The sequence below is a fragment of the Pipistrellus hanaki genome (genome assembly GCF_964339955.1).
Source record: "Pipistrellus hanaki genome assembly, chromosome: 4".
NCBI lineage: Eukaryota > Metazoa > Chordata > Mammalia > Chiroptera > Vespertilionidae > Pipistrellus > Pipistrellus hanaki.
The window spans coordinates 86,399,569-86,425,094 of NC_140506.1; the positions used below are offsets into that span (position 1 = coordinate 86,399,569).

The following is a 25,526-nucleotide window of genomic DNA, read 5'->3' on the forward strand; positions in this document are numbered from 1 at the left end:
CACAATCAGAAATGTTGGGGAAATGGACTCTACCAGCAATGGACCCGGGTTGCACTAGAATCGTGTTACACACACAAACCTCATCACTGTCAGAATAACAAGCTCCTTATGACTCAATTCAACTAGAATTTTTCTCCAAGATTTGGAAGATTGGAGCAAGAAACTTCCATAATATTTGGGAGTGTTGTGCTTTTTTTTCTGAACTAATAGTGTTATCAGTTATTATTTACTCACAACATGGTTAGAATAAACCTCTTCCTCAGAAAGAAATGAGTCATGGACCAAAAAACATAAATAAAAATAAAATAATAGTAACAGTGCAATGAACACACAGAGGTGTACTCTAAATGATGGGTCTGGTGTTACCAAAGCAGAAATGTTTCCTAACTTAAAAAACAAATTCAAAATACGGCAGCAAAACCACACACAACACTCATGCACAGGTCTTCTTTCATCATTCATGTCTTTGCAACTTGAAATGAGGACAGAAGCCTTGGTTTGTGACTAATTGCCACACTCCACTGCCTACCTCCCGAAGTAGCTGCCTCTTTTCTCCCAGGTTACAAATGGTCAGATTAATCCAACAGAAATGCGCTGAATGCCATGGCGGCTGAACGTGCAGTGATGGGTTTTTACTGCACACAAGACATATGCGTGATCTGTCTACAAGTATTGACAATACCCCCCGGGGCAGGATTTTTGTAACATTTCATCTGGCAAAACGAGAATGAATCTCAATCTTGGAGTGTCTGACTTGGCAGGACCACAGAAGGCATCGGGAAAGTGCTTTCTGTCATTAGATGGAATGCTGGAGACAAAACTGGGAGAGGCTGAGGTCTATTTTAATTTGGATGAAGGGATTTGCCAAAATCTATTTGTTTGACAAAACCTGTACTGCTGTTAAAATTTAGCTTTTTTTTTTTTTTTCTTTCAGGCAGCCATGGGAAAAATCAAATAATTTCTATAAATAATTTCTTTATCGAGTGCATATACACAGTAAAGGCTCAATTGCTAAATCATTCATGATCTAGCTAACAGCTGGCTGAAACAGCAAGCTTGGTGGATTGCCTCTCCAGGTAGGAAACAGGGCAAGTGAGATAAATTAGCTTCCTTATGTTGGGCTGGATTTCCATGACTCTCTGGGGTTGCTGAGGCTCCGCACACAAGGCCCTCTGAGGGGTGGCAGTGGCTCCCCGGATGGGGACAGGATGCCAAGGTATCAATCATTTTACCTCCAGCCATCGCAGTGGGTATACTTTGTTGAGGGCATCCGATTTTCAGAGCCAGCTTCCAGATTTGAAAGACTGAGTCCTAATCCTTTGAGTGACACCCTAAGCCAGGGCTGGAGAACCTTTCTCTGCCAAGGGTCATTTGGATATTTATATCATCATTCTCGGGTCAAATAAAATTGTCAACTTAAAAATTAACCTGCTATATTTGGTCAAACATTTAATTAACTCAACCTTAAAGCCTTGGCAGAGCCAGATCAAATGATCTCCCTAGTCTTGTATGGCCCACAGGCTGGATGTTCCCCACGCCTGCTAAGCAAGCCATCTGGACCTAGGGGTGCCCTGCCTGATGTCAGAACTGGAGCCCTCCCCACACCCCCAAGTAGAACAGAATGAAGGAGACCATGCAGAAATGATCCAGTTGTCCACTCACTATTCCAACATAAACCTTCCAGACCAGCTTCTTTAATGCAGTGTTTTTCAACCTTTTTTGGGCAAAGGCACACTTGTTTCATGAAAAAAATCACGAGGCACACCACCATTAGAAAATGTTAAAAAATTTAACTCTGTGCCTATATTGACTATATATAAAGTAATTCTCTTGAATAGGAATCAAATAAACACAAAGAAAGTATTTTATAATTACTTTATTATGAAATATTAAGTAAACAAAATAGTGAAAATTATAAAATTGTCTTGTCTGCACCTACGGCACACCAGGCAACATCTCGCGGCACACTAGTGTGCCGCGGAACAGCGGTTGAAAAACGCTGCTTTAATGAACTTTCTCAAGTACTGCAGAATATGGCTTCTAAGAAAAAAAACGGGAAGGGTCATCCCTTTGTTTGAGGAGCTACATTGCCTCAAGCAAATGGAAAGGTTTTTTTCACAACAATATTTGATGCTCACAGGTGAGTGGGTATCCATGAATACCTTCACAGCAAAGAGCCTGGGCCAAGGTTACACCTCTAGTGTAACCATGACAATTTAAGCCCAGCTCTGCCTGATTCCAGATCTTCTCACTAAATCATGTGGATGCTCAAAGAGAACTTTGTACAATAGAACCAATACGAGGGGCTAAAAATTATCTTTGGCCAAGTAATACTCCGTTGCATATATATGCAACACATCCTCTTTACACAATTGTATACTAATGGGCATTTAGGTTGCTTTCATATCTTGAATATACAATGGAATGTTACTCAGTCATAATAAAAAGAATGAAATCTTGTCATTTGCAACAACATGAATGGACCTACAGGATATTACGCTAAGTGAAATGTCAGGCAGAGAAAGACAAGCACCATATGATTTCACTTACACGTGGAAACTGAAAAACAAACACTGTAAAATAAACAAACAGAACAGAAATAGACTCATAGACACAGAGAACAAACCGACGGCTGCCAGAGGGAAGAGGGTTTAGAGGCTGGGTGAAAAAAGGTGAAGGGATTAAGGTGTACAAATTGACAGTTATAAAAACAGTCACGAGAATGTAGGATACAGTATAGGCAATACAGTCAATAACAATATGCAATAACTATGTATGGTGTCAGTTGGGTACTAGACTTATACCGGTAGAGGGGCTCCCTTTGTAAGTTATATAAATGTCTAACCACTATGCTGTATAACTGGAACCAATATAATATTGAATGTCAACTGTAATTGAAAGAAAAAAAAACTAATTAAAAATAAATAAATAAAATGATCTTTGGGAAATGGTGCTTAGATCCCTGTCGCATTCACCAAGGATGGGGATAATAGAGATCCTTGAGCAAGTGTGTCCACAGAGGTGGTTTTTGTGTCTTTGTTTGTTTGTTTATTTTTCCATAAAAAGTGACTGGGTATCAAAAGTCCACACCACATGCCCACAAAAGCCCAGGAGACAGATCTAAAAGGCATGGTGTGCTATTTAGTCCTGAAAGCTGAGTTTTGTTCACACTCCCCACAAGGTCTCCAGTAGCGACAAAATAGCTTTACATAAATGAAAACATGATTTAAGAAATTGATGGTTTTGGAGCCCTTAGTGAAGCAACTGTTTAAATTATCGTGTTTAAATGAACTATGCCAGGCTCTTTTCCTTCGACGGGAGACAAGCTCAGCTCCCCTTTTATGTATCTCCACATTGTGCAGGGAGAGTCACTTTTGAAGAGAAATAAGGCAAAAGGAGGAGGGGGCCACCTCTACAGTTGGATGCCTTTCTATGCAAGAAGCACCAAGAACCCCCACCCCAGCATTTAAATTATACAAGTGTCATTGGATGTTCTTACTTCCCTCCTAACAAGCTCTCACCCAGCTCTGCATCCAATGAGAGGATGTGGCTCTACTGCAAAGCCAGGTCCCCAGACATGCACACCTGCACCATAGTATCAAACTGCCCCTTTATAGTCTTGGAACCAACCGGATCTGATCTTTGGCCCTTGCAAATATCATGTTCAGAGCTCTGAACTCAGAATAGAGGTTTGTTGGTGTTTTGTTTTGTTGTTTGTTTTTTTTCTATTTTAAATCCACATTAGTTTGAGAAAGCCAATGACATGAAGTTGAGTACATAAAAAAATGAACTTAGAAAATAGCTTCTCAACCCATTGAAGGCTTTCCTTCTGGCCCCTGCCAGGGCCGGTGGAAGGTGGGCATGGGGGAGGAGTGAAATGGGGGAGCTGCACCAGTCTGTGGCTCCTCCTAGGAACAACACGTGAGCATTAAAAAGTGCTTTCTGTCAGTGGGATCACAGGACTCGGCTTCCCAGGGAATTCCCCCAGAACAACTGCCTCGCTGCCTTTCAGAAGTGTCTCATCTTGGCCTTGTTCTCTGGCTGTGCACGCACGGGAATCCCAGGACAACGTGGTTTATTGTTTTAATATCTGTCTGACACAAAGCAAACCATCCTCTGGTGACTCCTTATCTGTCATATGTGTTTCTGTGAAAGAAATATCAAGACAAATAAGATGTTTGGGGGAACCCCGCGGGATGGCAGGTTTTGCAACCGGTGTTTTTTGCAGAAGGGAGACCCCCGTCTGAAATAGAAGAAAGCCACTGTTCTGCATGGAGATTAATAGCCAGAGAGCTGGAGAGCCCAGAGCAGCTGCCTGGAATGTGGCTTCTCCACAGATTCTTCCCTTTAAGCAGCTAAGGGTGGAGGGTGTTTTACTTGTTGATTTTTTTCATTTTTCTAAAATTTATTTATTTATTTTTTTAATAAAAGGACAAAGCAGAAATAATGGGACTATTACTATTCAGCCAAAGTAAGCACTCAGATGTTGATGAGGGAGCTAACCCAGTTGGGCTGGAAATAGTGGGGATTAAAAATACAAATGAACCTCTTCTGAAAACTGGTGTCCAGGCAGAATCACTAGGAAAAAAAATACAAAAAACAACTCTTAAAAGTAACTTCTGAATAAATGAGAGATGTGCTGGGCCATGGGAATGCAGGGCAGATGGAGCAAAGTGAGGAGACGGTGCTCGGGGGATGGAGAAAGAATGGTTTCTGGGGTCCCTTCATCAGCAGTGGCTGCTGGCAGCTGTGTCCAGCTGTGGACAACCACTGTTCAGTCCATCAGGCATGTGCTATGATTGAGGTGACAGGCAGAGCATGGCATGTGGTAGGTGTCTCAAAATCTCTTCTTCCATGAATGCAACAAGGGAACTAGGACTGCAGAAGCTAAGTGTGTATATCTCTGTTGTGGAATGGTGGGGAAAGCAGGGATATATAGTTCGCCTACCAGGAGGTGTTAACAATGGGTAAAACTCCGATTGGGAAAGAGCTCCCAAATATCCCTAAGAGTAGTGTGTTTGCAATTCTGAGATCTTAGCCTTATGTATCTGTCCATTATCTATCTTGTTTACGAGAAGGTAGGCATTACAGAGTCAACTTGTGGATCTCATGTTCACTTAGTGGTCACAGTGCATAGAATGGTACCTGGCATGTGGAAAGAACCTGATGAAGGTTGGCTGAATAAAGTGATGCATTTTCAATCCCCTTCCCCATCACAGGACAGATGAGCAAAGAGGAAGGGCTTGTTTCAGAGACAGTGACAGAGGGCACACATTGTCATCATAATGCTGAGTCTTGGACAGAGGAGGAACGAAGCATTGGCTGATTCCTGATCAGAAGGATCAGTTTGAGCCTCTCTGACAGCCAGCATTGGGCAGTGTGTGGGAGGAACCAGAAGAGGCCTGGGTGGAGGGTGAGTGATCCTGGGAGGGCTGAGGGAGTCTCCCTATCTATCTCAGGAAAAAGGCGCCAAAACAAAGCCCCCACATCCAGATTTGTTTGTTGTTTACTGTGAGAGCAAAACTACTCCAATGGAAATTGTATCTAGACTGAATTTATGTCTACATTCTAATTTAATATGCACCAGGGAGAGGGTGTTCTTTTACATGCTGACCTTCCATTATTTGTCTTAAAATGTTATAAAATAATTCAAAATGCCAAAAATGCATGAAGGTGCACATTGAAAAGAAGTCTCCTTTGCCCTAGCTGGTTTGGCTCAGTGGATAGAGCATAGGCCTGCAGACTGAAGGGTGCCGGGTTTGATTCCCAGTCAGAGCATATGCCAGAGTTGCAGGCTTGATCCCCAGTGGGGGTGTGCAGGAGGCAGCTGACCAATGATTCTCTCTCATCATTGATGTTTCTATCTCTCTCTTCCTTTCCCTTCCTCTCTGAAATCAATAAAAATATATTTAAAAGAAGAAGTCTTTTTATCTCCACCCCCAGGGAGCCAGCTGCCCTGTTCCCTGCCCATCTTTTTATTTTTCTTTATTGCTGAAAATCTTACAGATGTCTCATTTTAAATGATGGTCTGACAAAGGGGTTGGTAACCTATAGGCCAAATCTGGCTTGAAGACCGTTTTGTAAATAAAGTTTTATTGGAAGCACAGCCACACGTATTCATTTATGTATAGTCTATGGTGAGTTTCAAGAGACCAGGTGGTCCATAAGACTGTAACTACTCACTGCCTTTTAAAGAAAAACTTTGCCAACCATGGCCAGGTGGAGCAGACAGGGAAGAATGGCCTCTCCAAAAACCCTAAAATGGGAAGGACAACAGGGGCTGAGCGGAGAGGCTGGGCAGCTGCTTAGAGTTTATGCCTGACCACTCCCTATGCGGACGTTTCCAGAAGCAGAGCAGGTGGCACTGCTGGTTTGCAGACATTGGTGGGAAAATTTAAAGACCAATAAAGGTGGAAGTCTTGAAATTCTGTTAGGCCAGGTTCAAGTTGATCTGGCTGTGCTGCACAAGTTCCTTAATTCTTCTGACCTCAAATTTTCTCTTGTAAAAGGAGGCAGAATAATCATACCTATTTAATAGTTAAGTTAAGAGGATTGATTGGAAAAGTTCATATGAATGGTTAGGAGAAGTTCTCAATAACCATTTATTATTATCATTATTATTATTATTATTTTATATATCAGGGCAGGAACTAGCATAAGATTAGTTAGGCACTCACCTTGGGTGTAATATTTAAATGAGGGACCACCAAAGAAACAAGTAATCAAGATAAAGTATAGTTCAGTGCAATTAAAAAAATAAAATTATTGCAAAAAATTTCATGAGAAATAGTCCAAATTTAAATAAAGAGCCCTGGCCAGTATAGCTCAGTTGGTTGGGCTTTGTCATGTGCACCGAAAGGCTGCTGGTTAGATTCAAGGTCAGGGGCATGCCTGGATTGTGGGCTCAATCCCCGAGATCACAGGAGGCAGCAGATCCATGTTCTGCTCTCACATCCATTTTTCTCTTTCTCTCTTCCTCTCCCCTACCCTCTCTCTAAATAATATCAATAGAAATATCTTTTTAAAATTTAAATAAAGAGTTGCTATACTGAGCCATACTGGATCCTAAGTCAAGATAAAAATTAATAATCATCCTATCTTTAGCAAAAATGTTAATATTTGTTCCCTGAAATTTTTCCATTGAACGCCAATATTTTGAAATATTGCATCAACATACTATTGACCTTGATGACTGAGCTTTCTGGAGCCTCTGTCAATGTTGTCTGAAAGGGAGTGCCTTACTTTCCTCAACCTAGTCCCAGATCATTCTTCTCCAGAAACTATTAGAAAAGCCTTTCTGGGAGACTGCCAGGAAGCTCTGAGTTACTGGAAAGAGGGAGAAAGAAGACGTGTGTGTGTGTTTTTTAAAACCGATGTATCAGTAACACAATGCCCTGGATGTGCACTTTCTATTATTGAACTCAGTCTAGTGACATTTTCTGTATTGGGCAGAAGAAAGAGGAAGCCATAAATTAAGCGAGGCCATTGCTTTAATTACAGAAAGCAATGGAAGCTCTATCCATTACCTAAATGTAGAAAGTGCAGGCCTGATTTATGTATGTTTCTGCCACTTTAAATCATTGTTTTATGAATTCCACACAATTACTTCCATACAATCTGCAATCAATATATCAATTAAGGCTATGACACTACCACTTGCCCTTGAGTTTTATAAAAGTGAATAGAGGAGATGACTTTGCATTTTGATAACATTAAGGTTCTTGAGTATTTGCCCGTGATAACAGATTTTTTTCCCCTTGTTGTCAGGGATGAAAATTTTGGAGGAATAAACAATTATCTTCCTTTTATTTTAAGATTTGTCTTCTCATAGATTTAAAGTAGTGGCTTCCATGTAACTATGTGAAAATACTTGTTTGCATTGATAAGCATATAGAACCATACAGAAATTGCTGCTGAAAAAATGTTTTTTTTCTGAGTCCTTGACAATGAAACTGGCCCCTCTGTGTCAAGGCGCTTCCTATGGACTAAAGTCTGCTCATTCCCCCAACTCTAAACTCATATGTAGACCCGTTAAGTCCCACTATGCTAGTACTTAGAAATGGGAGGTAATTAGGTTTAGATGAGGTCAAAAGGATGGGGACCTCAGGAAAGGATTAGTGCCTTTAGAGTGTCATACGAAGACACAGTGAGAAGGCCATCATCTACCAGCTAGGAAGAATTCTCACCAGAACAGACCATGCTGGCACTATGGTGTCAGTAACAAAAGAAAAGACAGATATATTTGCCTATATAATTAAGACTATATGCTGGAATGTAAGCAACATCAAATGACCAAAATAGGATAATATTGGCAACATCTATCCTATACTCAGGTTATTCTCCCTGATGAATAATGATCTCTCAATGTGAATTAAAATAAATGAGAAAACACATGAGAGAAATGAGCAGATGTGTATTGAAAAGTCACTAGTGGTAACATCCAAACGACAATTAATTTTGTGAAGGATGATGCTCTTCACTGGGAGAAAGGAAAATGCTCACTGGAGCAAACTGAGATGCTATTTTTCATCCAGCCAATTAGCAAAATTAAAAAAAAAAAAAAGCAAAATATGCAGGTGCTGGCAAGAATGTTTGGACGGAACAAACAGTCCCATGTTTGGGAGTCTAGATGTAAAATGTGAAGCTCTGGTGTGTCAGGGTATATGTAAACATGTTTGTGGGGTGGTATAAAAAGAAGGAGCTTGAACTACTATGGATAGAGAATGGTTGAGTAAACTGTGGACAGACCACCCATGCCATAGAACAGCATGACAATATCAAAAGGCTTAATAGGAGATGGTCCACATGTGTTATTAAATGAAATGGAACATGATTCATATGTGTACACTGCCCTGTTTAAAATCATACTACTACCACTACCCCTTGCATGTGTGTCTGTCCTTCTTTGCATTATTGAGAACATGTAGAGAGGTACTTACCAGGGATTCAATGTTAATTGCTTTAAGGACTTGTGTTTTTTTAATAAAGTGGGACTATTTTATCATATTATTCCATATGTGTGTGTTTTGGTTTATTTGCATGTTTCCCTGATTATAGAGAGCCCATGTCTCTTTTGTCATTGAAAATCTATTCGTAAAATGGTAAAGAAAATAAAGCTGGTGATATTTGCCTCCTTCTGGAAACATCTACTCCATATGGAAATGAGGGTGAGTGATTGCTGGCTTTGGTGATCCATATTGGAGGTGTGGCTTTCATATTTATGGAACCAATGATTTACCGCTGGGTGTTTAATGAGTAGAAACCAGAGTAATGCCTTAACTTGGAATAGAGGTGAGATGTTCTTTACCTTCCTACTTCGGCCTGGAGACGTTTTTATATTATGCATTCACTGTGGGCAAACAGTGCTCATGTGGCTGGTGCCTTTCACTCCAAACAGGAAGGGCCTACGGACCACTGGCCTAGGGGTTGTATTGTTTGCTATTCAAAGCAAACACAAGGTTAATTAATGAATTACTTAATATTATTTTAAAATTGCCCTGGCTGGGTGGCTCAGCTGAAGCACCATTCTATACACCAAAAGGTTGCAGGTTCAATTCCCCATCAGGTCACATATCTAGGTTTTAGGTTCAATCCCTGCTCGGGACACATACAGGAGGTAGCTAATTGATGTTTTCCTCTAACATCCATCTCTCTATATATCTTTCTTCCTCTTTCAAATTAATTTTAAAAAGTTGTTTTAAAATGATTAAAAGTATTTTATTAGTTTAATTTAGTTTATTGAAATTAATTTCATAAGACAACAATGTTTTGCATTTGGGGCAAGATGACCTTCCTTTTTTCTCTGGAGTTTTGCTCTGACTTTATTTAAGTTTGATAGAAAGTAGGCCCACTGTACACTCTGAATGAGTGGTGTATGAGGACATGTAAGAGGATGTTTGATGTTCCATGACAGTTGAAGTAGGGTTTCACACTAAGCTAAAGGGTGTGAGGAGGAGAAATTGGAGTTGGTGGTTGAGATGGGAGACTCTCTGGGATTAGGCTGTATTGACCATGCCTGCATCTAAACTTTCCTCTGAATGCTTTCATGTCCTGGGTTTTACTATGAGGATGGCTCACTTAAGGGGGAAAACCCATTTTGCAAAAATGCATCTTAAAAAACAGATAACTTCAGCAGAGTTATTTTCATTACTGACTAATTCAGCAGGGTTCCTTTAAAAACCATCTCCCTTACTGCATTTAAGGGTGTTATTTACAGATGATGAGTTATTTGACTACAAAACAGGACAATTTGAGTCTAAAACATCCAAGGTCAGGTAAAGATGGGTGAAACAAATACAAACTCAGGACTGCTCATGTAAGCCAGCGAACTCAGATGATATAATTTACAAAAGCACAATGCATGCCCCCCTTTACAAGGAGCACACCTGTTCTTCCACAGCAAGAAAGCACTTTCAAGCTAAAAAAACAAACAAAAAACAAACAACAACAAAAAAAAAACACAAAAAAACAGGTGAATCCTAAGCAATGGCTGAGAAGAGAGGGGGCCTCAGCTTTTGCAGAAAAGGCTGGATCCTAAGAGAAAAAGAGGCCACACTGTTCAAACTTCAAAGACAAGACTCCTGGCCCTTACCCAGGTGCATGTCACCTGGATGGAGGAGAGACATCTCAGGTGACTGTATCTGGTGAAAATGGGTTGTGACTTTGTACCAGAATATACACTAAGTGGTCAGGTTATTATGATCCCTGAACACATAATAATCTGGCCACTCAGTGTATATCCTTCCTATGTAATAAAAGGCTAATATGCAAATTTCCCCCTGGATCAAGAGTTTGACCAGCAGGTAAAACAGCCAACTGCCCATGTCCCCTCCTCCTAGCCAGGCTGGCCTGACCCCACCCATGCACGAATTCATGCACCAGGCCTCTAATATATATACTGAGTGGCCAGATTATTAGGCGTTCAGAGATCATAATAATCTGGCCACTCAAGTGTATACCTTAATCTGGAAGAGGAAACCCAAGTAAATGTTCCAAAGAAGACAGCTAACTGCAAACAGCCTGGCCCAAAAAGGCACTGCTGACTTGGAGAAGAGTGAGAAAGGACGTCTTAGCCAAGAGCTTTGGGAGGAATGGATAATCTTTACACTCAGCAGCAATGTGTGGCCTCAGGATACAGATAATGGAAGGCCCTTCAGCCACCCAGCTGGAGGAGGGAGGTCTCAGTTTGGTTGCCCTTACTAAACACTAACTGAGCTGGTCAATCTATATACCATTACTGGATGGGCAAGAAACCAGCTTTTATTTTGTTTTGTTATGGGATAGCAAGGTTAGCTAGTCACTGTTGTCTTTGATACTAATATATACCAGGACATTGATTTTCCTTATTATTTTTGAGAAATTGCTATCAATCTAAATACCCCAAATGGAGGGGGGATAGATTAAAATGTAATATCATGAAACAACAGATTATTATGAGGTCATTAACATATTTGCATAAAGTACAGATGACAGGATAACAAGTGAAAATAATAGGATGACAAATGTGTAGATAATATGACTGATTATACAATTTTAAAATGAAGAGTGTTGGGCACACATCATATAGTTTCTATAATTATTATAAATGTTTACTTTTAAACTCAGAAAAAAAGTATTATAAACAGTGAACCAACAGTCCCATTGCCAATTTTCAATAATCAAATGGATCCATTAAGTCAGAGTTCAGAATACTTTTTTTTTTTATAAAGAGTCAGATTATCAAGATTTTAGGCTCTGTGGACAACCTATGTCTCTACCCCATTATTTCTGTTTTTGTTCTGTTTTTATAATGCTTTAAAAATAATCTAAACCCATTCTTTGCTCACAAGCCTTACAAAAGCAGGCTGTGGGCTGGATGTGGCCCTGGGCTGTAGTTTGCTGACCAATGCATCACATGATTTCATTTCCCATGTGTTTCACTGATTTTAATATGGAGAACGGAGACAGGTAAACACATGCTCTCACTTATGTGTGGAATCTAAGGAATAAAACAAACTGACAGACAAAACAGGTCCAGAGGCATGGATGCATGGAACACACTGACAGATCTCAGAGGGCAGGGGAGAGACTAGAAGAGATTAACCAGTGAACTTATATGCATATGTGCATAGCCCACTGACACAGATAATAGTGTGGTGAAGGCCTGGGGTGGGGCAGAGGCTGGGTGGAGAGGGGGCATGGGAGACATCTGTAGTATTGTCAACAATAAAAACAATTAAAAAGTTAAATAAATATGGAAAGTTGTGGCCTAGTTCTGTGTTTGACACGATCACACACACTTTCCCCGAGTTGATCTAGAATGGCTATACCAATTAAAACCAGCCTTTTTTTTTTTTTTTTTTTTTTTTTCTTTCTTGATTTATTTTGTGCCCTTCTGAAAAGAAAAAAAAAAAAAGAAAAAGAAAAAAAAAAGGAAAAAAAAAAAAAAAGAAGGAAATATGTAATAGCTTATGGTTGTAGAAAGCCACTCTGTCCAATATGGCAGCCATTCGCCTCTCAAGGCTAATTAGAGTAACACTAATTGAAATTAAGTAAAACGAAAAAGTCAGTGTCTCGGTCCCAGGAGCACACCATTGGACAGTGGGGATATAGGAGGTTTCCTCCCAGATGGACCCATAGGACAAATGGATTAAAGAATAAACTAAGTAATCCTCTGGAACACAACCCAACTCTCCTTCAGAAATAGTGAAGAGGGAGGGACCCGTACAGTGGAATGATGAGATTTAGAGCCAAATGGGGCCAGAAGATTAAGTAATTTTCTCAGGTTTGAAAAGCAAATCTACCCTATACTGTCTGGGTGGTCCCGGGAGAATCACCCCACTTCTCTGTGTCCCCCATTTCCTAGGCTGTAAAGCAAACATTAAAAAACCTACCTGGTGCAGATTTTGTGAGCATCAAAAACAAGATTGAGCGTGTGAAAATGTACAGTAGCATTCTCATCTATGATCTATATGCACAGACATTTGCACTGGCCCACATGGGACAATTTTCATAAATGCCGGAAGAACCACATCTGGCTGGTATGGCTAGCTTCTCAGAGACATTGCATTTCATGAACGTCGAAACTGCTATTGAAGATTATGCTTTTGTTGGGAAAAGCCCTTGGCTGCCCACATGACCTGAAGCCTTCTGATGATCATATTTTGGGGTCCCTGTCACTGCTTCTAACCGTTGCCCTACAGTGAAGAGGTGGGTTTATCTTAACCTTTGGGAATTGAGATGCTGGATCTTGGCAGGTGGTCAGGCTTCTCCTGTCTTTCATCCCCTAATCATCATGAGCCTCCATCCTCCGCTCTCCCCCACCCCTTCTCTAGCCAGTCTCAGAAGCATCCCACTTCCCCATGATCTCAGACTCACTTCTGAGCAAGGATCCCAATGAGGACCTGTTTGGGCAGGTATAGGAATTGCATAGGGTGTAGACACACAGTATGAAATACATGAGGAGGTCAGACTGTGGCTAGAGGCTGGGAGCCATATGGGATCCAGAAGCACTTTATGCCCAGCTCTGCGAATTGGGAAAGGGAGTGGCCATGAGCATCTACCCCAGGCAGAGCAACCTTTGTTTTCCACCTCAGCATTGTGATCTGGTTTCTCTTGTTGTTTTGGTTTCCTCCCCCTAGTCCTTGATGGGCATACTTACATCTAGTAAAGAACCTTTAACTTGTTGTTTCCTCTATTTAAATTGGGGGGGGGGGAGGGGGGGCACACCCACATTCTTTTCCTTTACTTCCTCTTCCTCCTCCTTCTACTCCTCCTCCCACTCCTTCTCCTCTCCTCCTCCTCCTCCTCCTCTTCCTCTTCCTTCTTCTCTTTCTCCTCCCCCCCCCCCCCCCACAACTTCTCTTCCTCAATGGAATCACATAGCCAAGGATAGAACAGCCTTGCAAACAAGACACTAGCCCAGGCCGCTCATATTTCCCACAGTGAAGAAATTCTGTTCAAGAGGACTGACCCAGCACCTTTGCTAGGCCAGGGTGCCAGTTGAATGGCCTAAATGTTTTAATTCAATTTTTCTCATACGGATTTACAAAGCTGTGATAGAAGGCAGGTAATGAGCTTTATCTTCTTCCCTCCTTCCCTTCCCCTCCCCCACTTCAATACCCCACATCCCATCCATTGGACCCAGTCCTGACAGGTCCACACAAAGAATGGCTGGGACATCAGGACGTGAGGATTCAGACGTAATGAGCAGAGGGATTGGATGCTAAGGCAAAGGGGAAACAGAGACATGCTCATGAAAATCAAATTCACCTGGAGGGAGCTACAGGGAGGGTGGTGCGGAGGGAGGGGAAGGGAACTTACATGGCAGGGAGGGTGAGTGGACTCAGAGTTATGTGACAAAACAAAACAAAAAAAGGAGCCACAACATGGGCTTACTTGCGGAAGTATATACAAGTGAACTGGGGGCACTGTACATGGAAGATCCCTCCTGGTTTGCCTGGCACAACAGCACCGTGCCTACGAAAGAGAGAGAGATAGATGGTATCTGGTTTGGGAACAGGCACACTACACCTGAAAGATCGCGGCAACGCAAACGAGAAAGACAGGCAAATGAAAACATAGCCCCATCCCAGAGCGCATGACGGGACCCCCACAGCAGCCCCTGCCTTAGCCAGAGGGAGCCGGTGGAGGCCCGCCCCCAGCCCACCAAGCACATGTCATTCCTTTCCCCACGGGGTGGGCGTAGAGAGGTCTGGCTGGCTCAGGACCCCAGTTTCAGGTCCATACCGAAGCAGCATGCCATGCTCAAAGGAGAGTGTAGAGATTTCAGGGAGAACGAGATAGCAAGCCTGACTCAGACACTACTTTGCTGTGTGATCATGGTGAGTGACTATACCTCTCTGTGCCTTGGGATTCCCATCTGGAAAATGGGGTGAATATACCTACCTGCAGGAGGGGTGGTGAGTCATATGACGGAGACATACCCAACACAGGGGCTGGCTCAGAATCATTACTCAGCAAATGGCAAGCATGTGTGTTGCTATGTTTATAGAAAAGTATTTCTCCCCCATCACACTCATTTAAGTCCAAATCAGTCTTCTGAGGAAGAGCACAAGACAGGGAAGAAACAAATGCAACTTTTGCTGTCCTGTGACCCACTCAAACCCCTGTGTGGACTCTGAGTGAGACCATCTATGACTTCTGCATCTCCCCTAAAGCTCCCAGCCCCCAAAAGGGAGAGGCTGCGTCACTGCCCACACACGGCCCACACCGGCACTGCAGGGAGGACTTGCCCCTGATTTACAACAAAGGGCACCAGCTCATCCTTGTATAGAGGAATCTTACAGCGGGAAGAAAGGTGGACTCCCGAGATATCTCTCAATCTGTGCTCTATTTGGCTCAACCACCCCCTCCCAGGATGAGGACCAGGGCTCTTCGGGGTATCAAGTCTGCTCTCCTACTGCTGCTCAATCGCCAAGGCTTTGCAAAGTGGGAGACAGACTTTTGAGGGGCTTGCTGCCCAATTTCTGATGATGGGAATACATTCCTGGGGTTTGTGTTCACTTCCCTGTTCGGTCAAGGGCAGAGCTTCCATGGGTCTCTGTATTCTCCCATCACCATAGGAAAGCAATCCCCTGTGAAAGGAAGCCTGACCCTCAGGGAACCTGGAACTCACCTGGACCCTTGGAGACCTGTCCTTGGTTGATGAGGGGGGCTTTTTATAACCTTTTGGTATCTTACCTAAGTTCAACACAAGTTGAACTTCCAGAGTGAGTAGGGCTTCACCAAACAGAGAGGGGCTGCCACAAGACACCAATAAGAGAATGACAATCTTTCTTGATGTACAAATCCAGACACAACTCCAAAGGTGGTCTCCTCAGCTCTATTCCTCTGTCCCTCAGGTGCCAAGCCAAAACAGAGGGATGGCAGGAGGAGACTGAGGGCCATTCCCAAATTTCTCTTCTCCCCTGATCCTGGTGTCTTTCTGGATTTTGTACATTATTTCCAGGTTACACAAAGATTCTATTAAGATTCCTGATTCATCTCTCCCTCCCCCAACACCAGGTCGGCCCAGTCCATCCAATGTTTGACCAGGAGAAGTAGCCCCTGGGGAAAGTTCTGTCTGAAGGAATGTTCCCGAGTCCCTCTCCTGCTTGCTTTGGGGTCCTGGGCTTATAGATGGAGGAGAGCCCCCCTTCCCCAGCTCCCTCAAAAGCCCAGATGTAAGTGTGGAATTCACTGACCTTCCCTTGGTAGTAAATGTATTAAGAGTCTGGATGGGCCTGAGTCATAATCAACCTTTGCTAAACTGAGTGCTTTCTTCTTCCTACTGTAGGTGAGAATAGTTTATTGTAATTTATGAGCCTTCTCATGACCTCACTTCTCCGCGCAGGTATTTCCAGTTCTGTCAGGAGGCTGGTCTGTGACGGAGATGGACAGCAAATGAACTGAACATCAGACTATGGAATGCAGGGTCTAATACCAACCAACAGAAGGTAGGATACCCAGCAGAAAAGACAGGCCATAACCCCACCCAGCTTTTCCAGTGAGACCCCTTTGACTCATTGCTGGAACTCTTGGAGAGAAGCGAATGTTTCCATGGGATAGAGAGAGAGAGAGCTACCAAATAAGAACCTTCTAGAGTGGAGGTAGTCAAAGTGGGGCAGGAGAAAGTTCTTCCACAAGACCTTCATGAGCACCTCCTGGTTAAGAGCCTCCATTAAGCCCTTCAGTTTGGCTCAGTGGTTGAACATCAACTTATGATCCAGGAGGTTATAGTTCAATGCCAATCAGGGCACATGCCCTGGTTGTGGGCTCAATTCCCAGTAGGGAGGCATACAGAAGGCAGCTGTTCGATGATTCACTCTCATCACTGATATTTCTCTCTCTCACTCCCTCTCTTTTCCTCTCTGAAATCAATAAAAAAAAATATTTTTAAAAAAGAACCACTATCGCTGAAGCCGGTTTGGCTCAGTGGTAGAGCATCGGTATGTGGACTGAAAGGTCCCAGGTTCCATTCCGGTCAAAGGCATGTACATTGGTTGCGGGCACATCCCCGGTAGGGAGTGTGCAAGAGGCAGCTGGTCGATGTTTCTCTCTCATCGACGTTTCTAGCTCTCTATCTCTCTCCCTTCCTCTCTGTAAAAATCAATAAAAAATATTTTAAAAAAAGAACCACTATTAAATGAGATCTGAAATTTCTTGGGGTATATAGGTTTCAAAAGGAAAATAATGTAATTGTAGGAAATATATGTGCAGAAGGGCATTTTAGTATTTCACAGTTGAAACCATAGACAGATTTCCAATAACCCCAGTGCAATGTAGGGGTCCCAATGAAACATGAGGCTGAGTCCCTAGAAGGCTAAATCCTGGTGGGGCGTCATGACGTTCCTCACTTTCTTATGCTGTGGGTCCTGAGAGACTGCTCTGAAATAGCTTGTTTGGATGCCCTCTAAGTAGTTAAAAAATGCTTTATGCAAAGATTTTGACCTTTGTAAAACAAAACGTCCACCATCACAGGACTTAGTTTTGATGTCACCTAAAAACATCCTCCAATTTAATTTGCAAAGTACTTATGTGTTCTCTCAGTACACCATGACCTTTTCTTAAAAGAAAGCTTTGAATTAAGCAAAAGCAAAGCAGTGGAGGAATACACTGTAACCTCCGTGCATTTCTCAGGGATGGGGGCAAGAGTAGGGTTTGTTTGCTTAGAAACTCAGGTGGAATAGTGGGGTACAAGCAGTGGTATCAGGGGTGTTTACAAGGTTGTCCAAAACATGTTGCGATACAGCCGTATAATGAGATTCCAGAAGCGAGTCTTCCACCCACACCCCATGACCCCCGGCACAGCCCATCTACCTCTGACTACCATGGACTGCCTGCACCCAGGAGGACAACCTAAGACTTCAGTGATTTTGTTTCTAAAGCGTATCATCTAAGTATGGCCACTATATTTAATTTAGACCCATTCCTAAGTCGGGACAGACAACTGGACAATTGCAATATTATTCTTTCCTGCTGGCCCTGGAATCCTTGGAATCATTCTCAACACAGCTTCTGGGCAGTTACCACCATTCGATCAAAGTCGGTGAAAGGGATGCCATCTGCACGCTGGTCCGGCTCTTATAGTTAGGATAAACCATCAGAAATCGACCTTCTATGTTCAATAGGGTTGCATGTTGGCAATTTCATGTGGTTCAGTTTGAAGAAAACTGCCTTATCCTCTCCCTTCTGTGTAGTTTAAAAGTCACCTCATCTCTTCTTCTGAGTCCCTAGGATTTACTTAATTGCTCCCTCTCCTATGTTCCTATCACTCTTAAAAAAAAAAAAAAATTGTAAGACAACTTTTTATTTAGATCTTGGTCTTCTAAGCTACACAGAATACCCCTGGGCCAGAGGCAAACCATGTTCATTCGTTTATCCCAAGCCCCTGGCAAAAATCCTCACCCTCAGAGGGACCAACCAATGCAGCTGGATTATTACACGTGTAAACAATAATGTAAGCAGAGCCACTTTAACATGGGAAGCAGCAGCCATGCACCAGGAACTGCCCTTCACTTCTTATACTCAAACTTTTGGAATATTATAATCAGGACAAAATAATCTTAGGACTGGGCCTAGGCAACATGTCCCAAAGAACGGCTTGCAAAGATAACAAGAAAGCAGATGTTATGACTACTGCACTGAGGACTACTGGGCTGAAAATGAAAACCACTGTTCAGAATTAGCATTACTATGTTAGCTTATCTGCACCAGTAGAAATGCCTTCCTTCCATTGAGGTAATCGGTCCTCTTCCCTTTCCCATCACCTCCATCTCCTAATCCAGTGGTTGGCAAACTCATGAGTCAACAGAGCCAAATATCAACAGTACAACGATTGAAATTTCCTTTGAGAGCCAAATTTTTTAAACTTAAACTTCTAACACCACTTCTTCAAAATAGACTTGCCCAGGCCATGGTATTTGTGGAAGAGCCACACTCCAGGGTCCAAAGAGCCACATGTGAATTTGCTGACCACTGTCCTAATCAGAAGACTATTTGGGCTTCTGCCTGAATAAATGATTCCCAAACAGCTATTCCCATTGATCTCAAATAACCCCTTGCTGCCTCTCATTTTGAAAAGCCTTTCTTAATTTTAAGTTAACATATGTTTTTAAGGACCTTTCCATTTTTATTTTATTTTCCTAAAAAAGAGTGCTTTGTTCAACCAAGCTTTCTTGTGTGTGCCTTCTTCTGTCCCTTTTTGATAGCTGCAAATGTGCATGCCTGAAGTTCACACACTGTTATAAACTGTATCTCTGAGATTCATTTCTTTCCTCATTTCTAGCTTTTTTTAAGATTGAACAATCCAGCCTCCTATGATCTTTGGGCAGCCTGGTCATCCGTTTCCTAGAAAGTTGATGACTATCTGCAATGGGCAGGGAAGGGGCTCTGTGTGACAGACCATCTCAGAATTCCTGGAGCCTTTTGCAAGGCCTGTCACCTCTGTCACTCCAGTGCCATGATCATCAGCATCTCAAATTCTGGCAACATGTCCCCGGGAGCACTCTCAGGGAAGGCTTGCTGTCCTCCAGTTGGGAGAGGGTGAGGCAGGGTCCATGTCTCAGATGAGGCAGCGCAACCCTTTCTCACCTGGAGGACAAAATAATCTTAGGACTGGGCCTAGGCAACATGTCCCAAAGAATGGCTTGCAAAGATAACAAGAAAGCAGACTCTCCTGGAGGGGCAGGGAGAAGCCTAGAAGAGGATTCCTATCACAGACAGGATAGAGGAAGAGTCCTAAACTTTTCACTCTGGTGACACCCTTGGGTGAAAAAAATGGGCTCAGGAGCCAGCTCTGGCCTCACACCTGCATGCCCTTGCAGGGGCCGCTGCTCCCCAGAAAGCCCTACTCTGCCCCCTCTGTGCACCCCTGGTCAAAAATCACTTCTAAAATAAGATATGAAGTTTCAAAATAAAAGGCAGCTATTTACACTTTCAAGAAATAAAATTGGACTGGAACAAGGGAAGGGAGAAAAGAAAGGCTGTTTTGCAATGTCTGTTCCATATCAGCATCTGACAGGCAGAGTTCTCGGTCAGCACCAAGATGAATGGTTAGACCCTTCCTATAATCTCTGGATTAAAAAGAAAAGTCAAAGGTACATCCCAACAGCCTGGCAACAGGGAGCAGCCATGTCATTTCATTAGCTCCAAGGCTAAGACGGGCTAGGAAATTTGGAGAAGGATACACATATCTCTATTAAAATGTTTAAAAAAAATAACAACAAAATAACCAAATACACACACACACACACACACACACGAATAACACCAACAAAACTTTATTAAGTAGCTAAGGGCCTATGGAATTCTGGAGCACCCACTGGTAGGGGTGTGTGTGTCACGTGCTATCTGTACCTCCACAAACATCTACCTTGTTTGTGGTCTCATGCAGGGAGGGGCCACTTAAAAACAGAGCCCTGGAGGGGGCCCAGTGTTCCTAAAGTCTTAGCCTCCAGACTCTGTAAAGCCACTCAGAAAGTCCCAAATGGTGAGTGAATGCTGGGGCTCTTAAAAACTTCCTCCCCCATGAAGCATCAAACTTCTGTCCGATGTGGAGGCCTGGGAGGCTGGCATGTGGAAGTCACTGCTTGCAACTGACAGACTTATCCAACCCCAGGGTGGTTTGAAAATGCCTTGTTTGTGTACATTTTTAAACATAGACTAGCATTGAGCTAATCTGTGTAAGAATATTTTCACAGCTGATACCTAGTGCTGTTTTACATGCCTGAAAGATGGCTGCTCCGAAGGGTTAAGGTGGAGCTCTAACTACTGGGTATTCCCATTTAGGCACGGATGTTGCACAAAAATGTATGTGTATTTAATTCTTATAAACCAAATCATGTTTTTAATTGTACTGGAGTAATTTCATCTTTAAAGGCGGCCTGAGGTGAATCTGTGTGTAGTGGAAATTATCTTTCATTCCCATTTATTTTGTAAGTTTTGGTTTTCATATTATTAAAAAATATATATTATTAAATATTTTTTTTCTTTTCACTTTTTTTTGGCATAATTTCCGAGTACACAAAAGAATACAACTAAGAACCTTTGTGCAACTTTCTTCCTGATTATTTATTGTTTAAAAATGTAATGTTTCACTCTAACTGTTCTCTTATTCTCCTGCCTCCAAGATTTAGGCTAATAGAGGCTTTCACAAAAAAATATTCAATTGACTCAATATGATAATTAACATTATCAGTAGCAATTACAATAATTGCCTCCTGAATACCTGGTAAGTGCCAGGCAAACCTATTCAACATTTAACTTGGATTATCTCCTCCACTTAACAACCTGTAAGACAGGTGCTATTATTACACCCAATTAATGGACAGGATACTGAGGCATAGGGAGTTTGAAGATCTCGCCCAAGGTCATGAAAATAGAAATCTTGCGATCTGAGTGCAAATGAAAGCAACCAGAATCCTGGACCCATTAATTTAAGACTCATCTTCTAAATAATGTGTAGGCAAGCTGCTGCTTTTTGGCCAAATCTGGCCTACTAACTATTTTTGTATGGCCCATGAGCTGAGAAAGGTCTTGACATTTTTATTTATTTATTTTATATTTAATATATTTTTATTGATTTTTAAAGAGGAAGGGAGAAGGGGAGATAGAAACATGAATGATGAGAGAGAATCATTGATTGGCTGTCCCCTGTACGCCCCACACTGGGGATTGAGCCTTGCAACCCGGGCATGTGCCCTGACCGGGCATCAAACTATGGCATCCTGGTTCATAAGTCAATGACCAACCACTGAGCCACACCAGCTGGGCTGGTCTTTACATTTTTATATGACTGAGAGAAAAATCAATAGGAAAATAAGATTTGATGACAAGTGAAAAAAATCAAATAAAATTCAAATTTCGGTACTTATAAACAAAGTTTTATTGGAACAGAGCCACCATCATTCATTAACATGTTGTTTTTTTTTTTATGGTTGCATTGATGCTGCAAGGCAGCTGAATACTTGCAACAGAGACCTTTGTTCAGCCCACAAAGGCTAAAATATTTACTATGTGTATCTTCACAGAGAAGGCCTTCTGAGCCCTGTTCCAGAGTCATTTTCCTGTTTGGAAAAGTACTACTAGTAACTATCTCTCAAGACAGCATTAACCCCTCCCAGGAGGCTGTCACTGAATATTTTAGAGGGTATCATTTTATCAATACTGGCCAAAATTTTAATTTTATTTCACTTTTATTAATAAAAGAACAACCAAAAAATTTTAAGACATGTTCCTTTTCAATACTTGCCCAAAATGTCTTTTGTATTTATTGTTACTCAAGACAATGAACCATGAGAACACCTGATCTGTATGGTATTTATGGAAGGCTAGCATTCAGCCACAACAGAAACGATGAAGCTAGGTTTTATTTATTTTAAGGGATTTGGCCTTCAGCGTAATGGGTGCCAATAGATTCACAAGGGTTGACCTAGACTCTTGCTCCTCAAATTCTAATTATTGTGTACTGAATCACCCAGGGGACCCATTTAAAATGCTGAATCTTATCTAGTAGGTCTAGGGTGGGGCCTGAGATTTTGCCCGGCTGCTAAAAATACTAAGCTGATGGGAACTACTAGTACATAATCAACCTCAAGTACAGCCAGTGCTAATGAGAGTGACCTTTAAGATGCCACTGAGTTTTTGGTACTTGGCCACATATGCTCTACATGGTTAAGATATATATATTTCTTATTGTACGCACAAGAAAACTAAGGCTGAGAGAGAGAAAGAAAAAAGATGAGACGAAACTGAAATCGGAGCCAGCTTTGCCTGATTCTAAAGTTCAGACTCTCTCATGAAGCTTATTAGTGGTGATGCTTGGTCCTGAGTTGATCAAACATCCTTATCAATGTTGGGATGATATCTCCATTAATCCCATTTCAGCTAAACCGTGTCTGAGGATTCTTCGGGGCATTCTGGCTGAAAACACCGGACTCTTCCGGGCTAAAACTGTTAGGCAGAAGCTCCTGATCGCCTTTATGAATCCGTGATAGGGTTTTAAATCCATCCAAGGAAGCCTCTGGCAAGGATGTATCTCCTATAGAGGAGAAAATCCTACTTGCAAGATAGGAATAAGACACGGAAGAGGAAGGGAACACAGAGAGGAGACATAGTGAACTCTTTATGTCGGGGTGGGGGGACAGAAAAAGCATGGGCTTTTGAAACTTTTAACCATAGTTTTGTTTTCCAGCCTCAGTCACTATTTCTTTGACCTTGGGCAAGGCATCTAACATTCCTGAGCCTTAGTTTTCACATCTGTAAATAGGAACACAAATATCTATTTTATCAAGTACTGTTATAAAGATTAGAACTGTCATGAGAGATGGTATGGAAAGTAGTACCAACAGTAAATGAGCTCAGTAATAATAATAATAATAATAATAATAATAATAATAGAAATAACTGTTATTATTTGGAATTTCAAAATATGGCATTTTGGGAACATACTTGTTTCCCTGTTCCTTTAAAGAAAAAGTAGCAAGCTGATGACTAGTGTACTGTTCTCTTTGACCACTAACCGCAATGCTAAAGATAATAGAATTAATGGAAAGCATTTTAAGATTGAAGAATAATTACACATCTTTAAATGTGAAAGGTTTACTGTTACAAGACAGAATCTGGCTTCTTTTCTAGGAATCAGGATATGGGGCCACATGGGTTTTGGGTCAGTGTTCCTGCCTGGCAGGGCCACTCAGGGTGATGGGAGAAGCCACTCCTTCCCATAATTGAGACATGTCCCCTCTGACTGTGTGTGTCACTTACTGATCTCACAGCCTGCTCCTAAAGACATTTCAGTTTGCCTCTTAGCTCAGGAGGAAAACATACCGTTGTGCTTTGGGACCAATAAGTAGAGATCAATGGAGTTTACAGATTTCTGCAAAACCCTAGATGTCCCACCTCAATGTTTCTCTCTCATTTTTTTTTCTAGGGACAAGAGTCTCTAAGATGATCAAAGAGTCCAAAAACCTTCTGGAGAGCCTGCCTGTGTGCCCTCTCTTGTATTTCATGAACTACGATAGGACTTTATTTTTGGAGGAGCTGGATATATTTGTGGAATGGGGGCAGAGATTCATTTTGACCTCCCTTTCTGTCCCAGATTAGATTTACATCACTGACTGCACTCCTCTGCTGAAAGTAGAAACTATACTTCAACTTTGAGTCTCTCAAAGAGTAATTAGATACATTCCTTTAAATATGCTCCCCCACCCGCCTACACACACACACACACACACACACACACACACACACACACCCAATGGGCTGAAGGCAAATAGAAAATTTCAACGGTGAAAATTATTTTCAAAAATGACAGAAAAATTATAGTTTCCATCTTTATAATATCTGATGGTATGAAACAAACACTAGAAACTTACACATAGACTCCCATTTCTTTCCCAGGGGAAATATCAATGATATTGGAGTATTCACAATTTTAAAATGATATTGGATTGAACACAATGATAAGCATACATCAATTAACCTTTGCATCAGATTTAAATGCATAACCCATTAACTAACTTAATCTCTCTCAAAAAAAAAATAACAGCCTTTGGCATTATTCTTTGAGTAATTCTTGTTTAGTTTCTATAATGGTATACAGTTTAATGAAAAACTCATTAGAATGTAGTATATGGCATAATTGATACTGGCTGATTCTTTGGTGTAAATAGCGAATGCTAATGTTGGATTCCATTTTCCACTGGCTTTATTAATTTTTCATAACCAATATTCAACTGTAATGGGTTGTAACAGTTCCAGAGAAGTTCTAGAAATGCATTAACTGTCATCAACATAACCTAAGGAGGTTTTGCCACTTGCTTGTTGATTCTTCAACACTGCCCTTTAAAAAGCTAACAGGAGAGCTTTATTGTATGCTTGGGAATGAGCATCTATATCTAATTACCATACAGGGTGATAAACAACATTTGGTCAATTTGTCTCTATTTACACAACAACTCAATCTTGGGCCAATAATAGTGAACTATACATTTTGAAAAGAACTCTGAAAGTGGGAAGCAAAAACAAACAAAAAAAAACAAACAACAAAACACAAAACAAAAAAACAAAACACCTTTAAAACAAAATAGTAATAGAATGGTCATACCAGTTAAAATATAAAAAGAAAAAAATCACCTCATTAAAAAAAAAAATATATATATATCCAGGAATTTACTTTCCTAGGGAAAGATTTAGATAGAACCAGGAAACAAATTTTATGATAACTTTGGAGTTGAGTAGCAGCCTGGTCATCCTGGGGCCTGTCAAGAAGCCAATCTCTGGAATTGATGAGCAGTTACTTTTTCTAGCCCTCAGGGCCTGACCTACATGTTAGGAATCTGTTCTCAGGATAAGACTATTATTTGCTTCAAAGGTAGATTTGGGTGCTACCTCATACCAAGTGTTTTGCTTGTTTTATTTTTTTATGTTCTTATCAGAGCTTTCAATGGTTGCCTGAGACTCACAGGATAAATTCTAGAGCACAGATTCCTTTGTATGGCACCACCAGGTCCTCTGCAGCTTTTCTCTAGAAGGTCCTCTCTGCT

The 25,526-nt window shown here is 41.6% G+C and overlaps 1 protein-coding gene across 49 annotated transcripts in view; it reads right to left on the reverse strand.

The window, feature by feature from the left end:
- The window catches only part of RBFOX1 (RNA binding fox-1 homolog 1), a 1,418,051-nt gene that overhangs the window by 70,355 nt on the left and 1,322,170 nt on the right, over positions 1-25,526 (reverse strand). For 39 of the 49 annotated variants that reach the window (XR_014794880.1, XM_084882381.1, XM_084882366.1 and 36 more), the window contains one exon: positions 14,377-14,457. The exons of the other annotated variants lie outside the window; for them this stretch is intronic. Coding sequence is in view for 38 of the 39 variants with exons in the window: in XM_084882381.1 (XP_084738507.1) it covers positions 14,377-14,457 (81 nt within the window). In the remaining variant the exon portion in view is untranslated. The remainder of the gene's footprint in view (positions 1-14,376; positions 14,458-25,526) is intronic. 49 annotated transcript variants of the gene reach the window in all.